At 35.3% G+C, this 12,241-nt stretch overlaps 1 protein-coding gene across 17 annotated transcripts in view; it reads right to left on the reverse strand.

The window, feature by feature from the left end:
• PDE4D (phosphodiesterase 4D) overlaps window positions 1-12,241 on the reverse strand; it is a 530,620-nt gene that overhangs the window by 72,323 nt on the left and 446,056 nt on the right. For all 17 annotated transcript variants that reach the window (XM_085566236.1, XM_085566237.1, XM_085566235.1 and 14 more), the window contains 2 exons: window positions 11,924-11,997; window positions 11,058-11,107 (listed from right to left, as the gene is read on the reverse strand). In XM_085566236.1, the coding sequence (XP_085422362.1) occupies window positions 11,058-11,107; window positions 11,924-11,997 (124 nt within the window). The remainder of the gene's footprint in view (window positions 1-11,057; window positions 11,108-11,923; window positions 11,998-12,241) is intronic.

A 12,241-nucleotide genomic window follows, 5' to 3' on the forward strand; every position in this document is an offset into this window, starting at 1 on the left:
TGGGAAGGTTCTGAGATTAAGCTTATAAAAAAATTCTGTTTGTGTAATTCTTTCAAATGAGATAAGGCTTTTATTTGTCTAGCATGTAGAATCCATTTAAGATCATCAATATCGTAGCAAAGACTAAAAATGATCCCTACACCATATAAAGTGTTTTGTCTGTGCACTTACAGGAGTAAATAAAATTTTAAAATTTACTCTTCTTCTTCTTATAGTTTAAAAAATAAACTTATAACGATTTTGAGTCCAATATGAAAGTAGTAGAACATAGAACTGGCAGGTAATTACCTATACAAAGTAAATATGTATAGTGTTTCAGGATGGGATAACAATCTATTAAATTTAAAGCAAAACAATTTAAAAATTAGATGTCAAATTATACTTTTTTCCTCAGAATTAGTTAGCCAGAAAATGTTTATTTCCTAAAATATAATTTTTAGCTCTGTCTTTCTGATAAATCCACTTACTGCACAATGTCAACCACTGATCCATGTTCTTTGCCTTAGGTGCAGCCTTGAAATTCCATTCCCATTTACAGCTGTGGTGGGCTACAGTCTGATGTGCTAACATTTTCACTTCATAGGAGAGTCTGATGTTTATTCTCAGCTACACATTTTGAAAGTGTTAGTAAAAATAACACTAAAAGCCATGTTTTCATATTACAAGAGTTTCTGTAACGGCAAGAAGCAAAATCTGAAGCCTTGAAATATGACTAGATAGAAATAGTGGCCGTGTTAGTATCATGAATAACATGCTCTTCATGGAGAAGCCCTTTATAGAAGAACACAGGAAGCAGAAAGCCTTCTGCCCTCTCCTGCCCCTTTAAAGGACAGTTTCTGTTTCCAGCCTCAGTTAACAGAACAGACTGTATGAAGTGAACAAGGTCAATAACACTATTTCTTGAGTCCTGCTCTTCTGCTAAACAAATTCATAATTAAATATTAGATGTGGGGAACAATCTTCTCTATGAAAAAGCTCATGTTTTAGTTTACTGTGCTGGTTGCATAGACTAAAGCCTTTGTTAATGATCCTGTCACCCAGTCCATTCTCCAGCAACACAACCAGCAACACAGCACAGAGACAAGTTTGAGAACTTCTAGAAGCAATCTTGTGTAAAGGAAAGTGTGGTCTTCATATGTGTGATAACTTTTATTTAAAGCGATGTTGCTACTGATGCTAGGGCTCTGACCATAGATAAACCAGCTTTGATGTGCTAGCCATGAGTCTATGAGACTGTGGGCTTTAGACTGGGGATTTACTAACACCGAGCATTCATTCTGGTAGATGAAAGTCACACTGTGCTTCTTCATCTCTGTTGGTGTCTGCTCACTAAACAGAAAAAGCTGAAAGGTATTTATGTCTTGTAGTCACCCTCATTAGTAACGCTGCCTGAGAATGCTCTAGGGAAGCTCTTTCCCTGAACTGAAATATTAAGACTAGCTCCCAAATAATCTTGTCTAAGCACTGCCAGATAAGAAGCTAATAAATAACTCGGACAATACAATGGTAATCTGTCTTTTCCACCAATTTGCAGAACAAATGTTAAAAAATTACATTAATTACATTTTATTAGGAGAAAGATGGATTTTTACAGTGTATTTTTGACTGATGGAGTTGTTACTTTGAAAAAACTAGATTTTTAAAGAAAATTTTTATTTATTTTGATTTTATTCTATGAAATTTTAGTCTTTAGAATACTTATACAAATATATTTATTTTGCAAAGGTAGTGTGGCCATAGTAGATGTTTTATAATTCAGCTTTGCAGGATTGAGCTGTGATTGGAAGTAATGCTTGCAGAACTGACCTCTCAGAGAACCAGCAATGCATAAAGTTTTCAAAAATAAATGTGTATGAGCAAATTTATGTATATTCTGAAGTAGAAATATCTATTTATTTTAACAACCAGTCTTCAAAGATATTATTGGAAAATATGTGCAATTTTTATAGCCCTTCTTTTATAGAGAAAGCTAACATCTTTTTTGGAGAAAAGTATTTTCAAAGTAGAATTGGCAAGTATTTCAGCACACCAGGTCTTACCGGAAACACATTATTTCTTGAATATATTTGTTTGCACATCAACTCTGTCTTTCAGTGGGTATGCTTAGACAAGAGTATTTGTGGAATAGAATTGTGCCCTTCTCTTTTGGAGTGTGTAGTGAGGCTACAAGGAGCCTTTTTCTTCCTAGTGTCTTCCCACATGATAGCTTTTCACTGCATCGTATCTTAAAGTCTCCTAGGGAAGAAAGAAACCAAACACAAAACAGAAGTCAAGGGAGTATAGATCTGCAAGGAGGGTGGAACTGCACTAGACCAAAGAAAAGTGTTGAAAAAGACTTATTGGTGCTGCAGTTTCAGATTTTACTCAGCAAAGCAGAAACTGGCAGATTTCATTGTGAGAATCAGCAGAAGCAAGGCAAACAGACTTTGGTTTCACAATATCATACAGTGAATATCTATGGCTGATAGGTAACATGCTTACATATATATATATTTCCAAGCAGCAGAAGCATGTGATAACTACGTGGTTTAACCACTTGACTGTTATTTTCCCATGTGAAAGGCATATGCATACTAAGTCAGCTGCTTGCTCTTTGAAAATACCACCTCAAACTGCAAAAACATATCTTGTGGTAGGACTAATGCTTCTCTGCTCACCTCCTTTATGTTATAAGTTTTCAGAGTTGAAGATTGTATGAAGAATGATGAGATTCGAACAAACAGATCAGATTGTGATGAAATTCATGAGATGAAATTTTACGAGATTCAAATTCTCTTTGTCTTATATCTGATATGCAAAAAATATTTTGAGATTCACCCCCAACCTACCAAAAGAAAGAAAAAAAAAAAGAAGAGGAAGCCACCAGAGAAAAAATGTATTTCTGAAGCAGCTGAAATGCTGAAATAAGTCATACACACAATTTGGGAGTCAGGTTGCATTTGTCATTGCTTGTATTATCTACAATGCAATTCAAAAGAATTAACCTACACAAAATTCTGATTTTTATATTTCCCTTTGAAAAGCAGAGTTCAAATCCAGTAGTATTAATAGCAAAACCAACCGTATCTACAATAATGATAACAACAATGTTAAATACTCTTACCAAACCAAATACTGTTTTCCTTCCCATTAGTTGCCTACTGTCATCTGTAGGACCCTCCCAAGTCCCGCTGATAACATTTAGGTGGCTCAGCTTTCCAGGTTTTGAAACTCTTGCTTGATTTTCTCCTTCATTTCTATGGCACAGACTTCTTCCTTTTTATTCCAGTCATCTTTGTACTCCTTAAATTAAAGACTAATAAGTCAATAGTTCCTATTACATGTGCACTAAGTTATTAGCGTATGATTTACTTGGTACAAGGGAATTTGTAAATGCTTGCTAGTTCAATAGTCACTTCTGTAATATGCTCCTAATTTAATTCACTTTTTTTAGTATAGTACTAAGTAACATAGTGGCTAATTTCACTTGCTTGGATATAATCCTTCCTTGCTTATTGTAAGTAAGGAAAAAACCCCTTTATTTTTATCATAATATCTTATAATTTAAGAGATATATCCTAAGTTTTTGTCTCTCATCTGTATTTTTTATTTGGCTTAACATCTGTCCAAATTTATACCTAGTGTAAACATTCAAATATAAATATTGCAGAAATTAATTTAAATACTGTGTGCAGAAAGAATAATTAATCAGACTGGCAGTTTTATGCTAACATTTGAACGTGAGTATTTGGGAAAAATTTTTAATGTTTCATAAAAACTAAAACGATTTGCATGTGACCACAGTTACTTCATTAACTCAGAATATCATCATAATGGGAATAAAATCAAGACTTGCCTTGTTCAAAACACAATTTGCGTCTACTCAAATAGAGATAATCTTCTTATTGGTGAGCTGATTAAGGACTATGACAAAAGAATGTAAATTTTACAATTCTATTAACAGAAAGCAAGAGTCATTGAGCTATGAAAACCTGTCTGAATACTTTGGTTTGGGTTTGATTAGGAAATTTTAAAGTCATAACTTGGCACATTTAACATTTCAAGTGAAAGTTTTCCAGTAAGATTTATTGTTTTTTTCACTGCCTCCCATCATCCCTCCCAAAGTCCCAAAGTCAAATTTGGTAAAATTTTCACTGCAACTCTTCCCTAACAAGTTTCTGCTAAAGAATACTTTAGAATATTTGGGACTATGCTAGGCCCCTCACTGCTGGTGTCTCTCATGAACAGTGACACCAAAGTAATATCCACTGGATAACTCAAGATTTTGCACAGGCAGGGTAGGCGCTTAGGGCCTCTGCAGAGCATGTGGGTTCCCTGAGACACCTGCTTGCCTTCCCTGGCTATAAAAATACATGCGGTTGTTCAGAGGGATTTGATACCAAGAGAGCTGACTGGAAGCACAACGCACAGGAGCAAGTCTGACTGTATGACTGTATGCCAATCTGTTGCTTCCATGCTGACCAGTTCACACTATCATACTATTTTCTGAGCTGAGTTACCTAACTTTGGAAAAAGAGGTTTTTTTATAAGTTTTGGTCTTGAGACCAGAAGACTTAATTTTAGGCATTGCTTATTCTTAAAATTTTTAATCCTAGTTCCTGAGAAAGTGCAGTAGGCACAAGTGGCTGTTTCTACCACCAGACCTGGAATTACACCTTTCCGTTGAAGATGAGTCATTTTGCAGGATATAAAGCAAAATACATGAGGCCAGAGAGAGAAAGTACAGAAAAGGGAGTCTTTGTTGTAGCTTGTCTCCAGGGTTGGCTGACTATGGCTTCTGGCTGCTCTGATTCACTGCTGTGTTCAGGCTCCTTACTCAGGAAATCTTCATAAAATAATGGGTTTCAATGTAGCCCTTAATTTTTAAACAGATGCTCAGGAAAATGAATAAGCTTGAATTGGCCAGTTTCTCATTAATGTATTAAAAGAAAAAATATGTACTTTCAAATAAATCTTTTCAACTGGACAGGTGATAATATGTCCTGATCAGAAATGTCAGAAGCTGGATGAAGATGTGAAAAGAAAGTACACTCAGACTGCAACGAAGTCATACCAGAAACCATGCCTGCTTCAGTTTTATTTCCTATATTCATCAGACAAAGCATGGTATTTGTAATATGAAGGAGAAAAATTACAAAGGCATCAACTCTGTCGTAAAAAACAAACTATGTTTTTCTCTCTTCAGTTTTTCTGTTATTATGAAAACAGTAAGTACAGCCTTGGATCATGTACAGTTTTCTGCTGTGCTACACCACCAGTGCCTGTAAGGGACACAGGCTGAAAGAAGAAGCAGCACATGAAGCTTGTCACCCTGTCTCTCTTTCCAGTGAAGTGGACAGTTTGGGTGAAATAGTGATATGAGGACCTTTACTGGTGCAGCAAAATATGAGACCAATTTGAAAGTAAGAAGCAAAGATTTATGTGGGGTTGCATATCAGATCATTGATGTGAAGTTTGATAATGCCTCTGATGTTTTCTATTTAAATGGATCCCTAGTCTAACTCCAAAATGTGTGAGTCTGAAACAAAATCAAGGCTCTACTACACTGCAGTCTTATGAAAAGTAACCTGATGTGCTAGATGAAGATAAAAGCAAAGGTCAGCCCTATGATGAGTTCTAGTCTCTATGCACTTTAATAACCACCACATATCTAATGAAACAAACTGTTGAAAAATTGAATTCATACACAAGGTCCAAGTGTGCTCATCTACACACTGCAAAATATCTCCTTTTATTTTCTAATTTTTGTTTAAAGTAGTTAGTTTTAATTACATGGACATTCTTGTCAGGAATCTCGTAAAGTATGACATATATTTCTTTGCTTAACTTTCTATTTTATGAAAACTTACATATTTGCCTATCAGATATCAGTGTTGAAGAGCACTACTCAAATATAGAGAGTATCTGTTTTGTGCCCTGGTTTTATTCACTTCCTTGAATGTGACATGATACATGAACAGCTTATCTGGTTCAAAAACGTCAGTCCTCTTCCTGCTGTTCTGCCTTAAGGTTAATCACTGTTTTACAAACAGTGCCCTGCATATAGATTTCATTTGAAGGACTTGAGTTAGAAAACTGCTGCAACATTAATTAAAACTCTACAAATCAAGGTGAAGAAAGCATTCAGCAAGTCTTCACAGTTTTATCCTGTTAATAACAATCACTTCCCTAAACTAATGGGGCTGAACTGGAGACAATACTTTTTGAAAAGGAAAACCAGTTTACTAAATGACTCCATTTAAGCAGCTATTTTTTAAAAAATTGTAGCACATTAAAGTACTGCAGCAGCTATGACACTGAGAAATTTTTTCTGAATGCAAGCAAATATGGCTTCAATTTATTAATATCAAATGCTCACAAACTCTGCATTTGCAAGGGATAAAGCTGTTAATTCAGACCTTGAGATAAGGAAGTGACTTTAAAGGTCTGGGTGGGGAGCTGACTGGAGGCTCTCTGATGCCTTAACTGTTAGCTGCATATCTTACTTCCTATGGGTCAGGGGATGTATGAATGAATTTCAGTCTGAATGTAATTTATGCCCTGTATCTCAAAAAGCAATGTGATTCTTTTTGTGTTGTGGCTAACAAGGCTGTAAGTGAGATAACACTCTGTTTGGTGATCATGACCTAGATAAGGACTTTTAATGATTAACTGAAGAGAGTATCTGATGTAAATATGACTGTTTCCAAATCTGTCCTATTTACAAAAAATATTATTGATTTCTTAAGAAAACAATATACAGGTCACTTAAAAGTGCTTTTCACCGTTATGATGGGGAACTGGTTCTACTCCACTAGAATTGTTCAACTCCACTAAAGCTGATGATTATCAAACTTATATTCAAAACATTTGTTGAGAAAATTGTGAGCTTGTTTTGCAAAAATGAGATAGCTGAAACTAGCTAAAACAATCAACAGCTGCACTGCTACTTGGTTACTGAACTTCATGGATCAGATGGAGGGATTTCAATGGAAGCTAAATCTAAACTGAACTGCAAAATATAAATGTTTATTTTTCTCAACTATTAGAATTCATAGAAACATAAAATGGTTTGGGTTAGAAAAGACTTGAAAGATCATCTAGTTTCAACAGCTTCCACTAGACCAGGTTGCTCAGAGCCCCCGCTCTAACACTTTCAGGGATGGGGCATTCAGATCTTTTCTGGGCAATCTGTTCCAGGGCCTCATCACCCTCAGAATTTCTTCCTAATGTCTACTGTAAATCTGTCCTCTTTCAGCTTAAAACCATTTCCCTGTGTCTTATCATGACAAACCCTTGTAAAGAGTCCCTCTTCAGCTTTCTTGTGTGCCCCTTTTATGTACTTGGAGGCTTGTACTTGATCTTACTTATGTAAGATCACCCTCCACTTCTCTGAACAGAACACAGTTCTATCCGCCTGTCTTCACAGAAGAGCTCCAGCTCTTTCTTATCATCCCTGATCATGGCTTCCTCTGGACTGGCTCAAGAAGGCACAAGTCTTTCTTATGCTGGGGCCCCCAGGTCTCCAGGTGAGGTCTCATGCAATGACTTCAGCATGAGTAGATACTGTCTCTGACAATATCATCATAAGCAAACTCTGGAAGTCTGGACTGGATGACTGGACAGAATTGTAGTATAAAACTGGCAAGCTCAATCCTCGAGTCACAGATATTTCCCTTTTTTTGAAAACAAAATATTTGTATTTCATTGTTGTGTTAAGAGAGTTACTGTCAGTTTGAAATTAAACACCAGAAGATATGATTCATAGTGAGAGAAACCTCTTTTTTGGTTGAAGTACAAAACACCAAGGATGAGAGAACTGTTCAGCAAACCCTGTTATTCCAGGCTGGTCTTAGTCATAAGAGAGACATGGCACCTGTAGGAAATGCTTACCTCTTTGAAGATTTCTAATAGGAGTAAATTTTCATTTCTGCTTGTTCACACTGACTATAGTTAAAACTGATATTTACATCCTAGAACTTAAAGAAAGTATGAAAGGTGTCATCTAAAAATTCTATTTCTCTCATGGCCTGCCCCCTAATTTGTCTGCAAAAGGAGCACTCAGAATGCTATAGCATAGTTGGCTGATAACGAACATGGTATTGTATGTCATTGATATTCATTAGCTTCTTTCAACATGGTTTCCAATAGTGATTCATGTGGATATACTGAATACAAAAGACTTTATTTTCATCACAACTGCACATATATACATTGAAAAATCATAATAAATTATAAGGCTACCATGGTGGCTCTTGCTTCTAAGAATTTGAACAGATGATTCCTGTGCTGCTTCACTTCTCAATGTCATAGTTTCTTACTTTTTTGCTAAGGTATGCTGCCATAGATTTATGCCTCATAGTGAATTCTTAAAACAGCAAACAAGAGAATTTTGCTCTTTCTTTTTTATTTATTTGGCGTTACCAGATTGCTTTTCATGTTTGTTTTGTTGGTACCCCCATATTTTCTGCCATAGTTGCCTTCTGTGATCATCCCTTTCCTCAGAGAGAATCTTCCCAGAGACACATCTTATCAGGAAGTTTAGCAACATAAACTCTCCATCTTAATTGTCTGTTTTCTGATTTATCATCAATATAGCTTAGTGACACTGTGCCGTCCAGTCACCTAGACTGCTACCTTGCCAATAAGTTCTTGCTGAGACTGCAAGCTGAGCCATCTGGATGACATGATGTGGCTCTACCCTATCTGGTGTATTTTTATGGATAATCCATGACACAAATTCTGAGAACACCAAAACCAGGAGTGTTTCTCAGCAGGAAGGATCTGTATAAGCTATATTTTGAATGTTCCCCACAAGAATTCAAAAAACCTAGTAGCATCTGAAAAGGCTTTCAATTATTCTGTGAATTGTAGCAGATAAGCTTTTAATCTTCCTTCTTAAGATAATGATGTTAAGATGTTTTACTAGGATTCTACATGCCCCAAGAACAAACCTATGCATATTTCTACACCAATGCCATGAAATTTGTTGCCATGGAAATATCAAAACCAGCTTATAACAAAGAACAGGCAAACCCTTTCATGCAACATAGTATCCAGCCTCAATTTCCATTCAGTAGGCAAAATGAATTATAGCCATCTTCATGCTTTATATAGGCTTAATATCTTTGTTATATCATTAAAGTCTTTCAGCCACTTCTATCCAGTGCATACAGGCTCCAGATCATCCAGTTCAATGCATAATTTGGGCACAGAAATTCCAGCAGCATCTCTGAGAAATCAGACTAAACTAAATTAGATTAAATTATCCTTACTATTCTTTGCCTTTTCTTGCTGACTTTGAATTTACTGGCAAAGAAGAATTTTTTAGTTTCATTGGAGACCTAACTGTAGTACCTTCTTTCTAAACTTTAAAATTTCCGATGATTTATGGCTGACATGTAGAGTACAGTCTGAGGATTAACTGAATGGAAACCTTCAGATCAGGGAGAATTTAAAAAGAGCAACAGCATTTTCCAACAGAGAGTGTCTTGGGTCCTGCTGTCTGAACAGCTTCTCCTGCTGGAGAAAAGAAGTTGACCTCAGGCAAATAGCCGTGGGAGACCATGTAAGGTAGTGCTCACAGGCATGCACATCTTCTCTTCTGGATGTAATTTTATTTTACTGTTATGAATTTCACTATGTTTTCTAAAGTTAGTCCCTTGGAGTTAAAGAAAGAGCCCTGTATTTGAGTATCTCTGTCTCCAGTTAAAATATTTCTGGATTACTCTGCTATGAGACAAATCACAAAATCAAAAATAGTTATAATATCCATAACTGAAATAGTTTATAGAAATCAATTTGAAACCAATGCCCAGAATTACCTCTTCAAGAAATATATTAACAAACGATCATTAATATTATTGGTCTACATATATAATATATCTTCTTTCTATTATTTAATTAACATGATGCCTTTCAGTTTATAGTATAGATTCAAACACATAACCTTCTGCCCCCTGATGAGCTCTACACACAAATGTTCATATTTTATAAGTTCCTAGGAGAATAAAACTGTACAGAACTGCCAAGATCAGGTCCTTCTAAGGTGAGAGGTTAGCTGAAAAAACCCATTAATTCTGACACATTCCAGAGCCTAACGGCAGAAACTATTGAACATTGAAAAGCTACACTGCTCCCCAAAATTGCCAAAGTACATTTTTTTTTTCTTATAGATGCAAAAGTGTAATTCAATTAAAAATATGAGGATTTTGAAAATTATGGAAAGTTGCATATGGAAAAATATGGAAAGTTGTGGTTGAAATGATAATTTGCCTGTTTAGTAGGTGTCTGTATACTTTCATCAAGAAGAAAAGCAAATGCTCTTTCACTCTGACAGAACACAATAGAGAAAGTAATACCTGGAAAATTACACAGTAAAAGTTGTGAATTAACATTATGTAAAAAATATGGGGTCCAATAAAGTGTATTTCCATAAAGACATCCAAGACCAAGTTGTCCTCAAAATAATCAAAAATAGTGTGGGGTAAAATTTAAAAAAAATCAATATAATTTATACTCCTCATCTTGTTTTTAAGTTAATGTCTCCTTAGAAATAATACTATTTTTAAAAAGAAAAATTCTTTCTCCTACAAATGTTATAAAAATTGGATTTACAATTCTAAATTGGAAAATTCAGGTTTGAAGATTTCTCCTCCTAGCATAAGCACTTTTAAGGTTTTGAAGTACATAAGCACTTTGTGTCTGCATACCTACAGAACTCTATGTCCCAAAAAGAAAGATGAATGGATTACTCATATCAGTTTTTTCTATTAGATTTTCTTGCTAAAAGTTACTAATGAATTTATGCATGACATGGTCATACACTGGTATGTAAGGAAAAATAATTTGGAAATAACTTAAATTAAAACTGGAATAATAAAATAGAAACCAGGAGTTAACAGGACAGAACACTAGAAGTCACCAATTTGAGTCCCTATGTGACTCAAAAAACTCAAAAGCTCTTTAATAAAACAGATATAAGGATATGAACTGATATAAGTATATGAAGCAATATATGTTTACTATTAAAAATGCATTTTTCAGTTAGATATTTTTTATAAATAAATTATTCTTACCTGTTATAGTTGCTTTGTTAATAGATGGTTGGCTACACATTGGTGATCTTCTATTAAAAAGGAAATGAAAAAGGATTTAAGCCTGATAAGTTCACTGATGACTGAATTCTTGAACAATACAATAGAATATACATTACCTGGGAATTTATTTGGGAATCCCAGAACAGGAATATTTTAGGAACTTACAGGTTTATTAAAAGCCTGTATAATCACTTCTAGAGCAAATTTCAAATAATTTGAAATGTGACTTATAAACATACACAAAGACATTCTTTACTTTGGAATGCTAATTGCTTCCAGGTCTCAAGATGCCTGTTTTGGGTGAGGGAAATAACAGCAGTACATTTGCGAGTGTAACTAACACTAGTGTTAACTGTGATGCTGTAACATGACTGGAGAGAGATCATATTTATGCTGCCTAATTTATTGTTATGAACTACTGTGGATAGGAAGGGTATCAGGTACTTTAGATAAGGGAGGTAGAGTTCTAGGTTCAGATCATGCAAGCAGATCTCAGTGAGTGCAGCTGTCTGCTCACTCTGTTTCATTTGCAGTACTCAGACTGTGCCTGAATGGTCATCTTTGAATGATCTTACACATCTGACTTCTTTAAAATCACATAAGGTGAAAAAACCTACTCCAAGTTTATGCAAGGGCAACAATTGCAAGATCAATTAGAAGGCAAGGGGGCTATTGTCCCAGCTACCTACTATAACATCTTTAGGGGATTAATAAACTTATTTCTCATTATTGTTTTATGCAGGTTCCATGGCACAGACTGAAATCTGTAACTCCTATTTTTCTTCTTAGCTTACATTAAAAAAGTATCACTGCAAAAATTTCAGTGGCCAAAAAATGACACTCACTTGCTGGGTGCCCGGTCTTGTAAATTGGTTAATGCAGCAAAGTTATTCCGGACAGTACGCAGGCTGGCCAGAACCTGGAACAAAAAAAGTGATTTCAGTATCAATTTCTGCACAAGTGAGACTGATCTATTTCTGCTCCACTGTGCTGAAAGAAAATGGAAAGCATGTTGCACTGTAAAAGGATTCCTGGGCAGGTTAGTCTGGAACCTTTGGCTATTTACTTAACAATAATATGTTTGTAATACAGAGGTAGTAGTTTACCTCTATTTTTTTGTTCCCATAATAAACAAATCATTATCTGTCTGAAAGCAAGCTGAT

Source organism: Lonchura striata, chromosome Z (assembly GCF_050655825.1).
Source record: "Lonchura striata isolate lonStrDom1 chromosome Z, ASM5065582v1, whole genome shotgun sequence".
Lineage (NCBI taxonomy): Eukaryota > Metazoa > Chordata > Aves > Passeriformes > Estrildidae > Lonchura > Lonchura striata.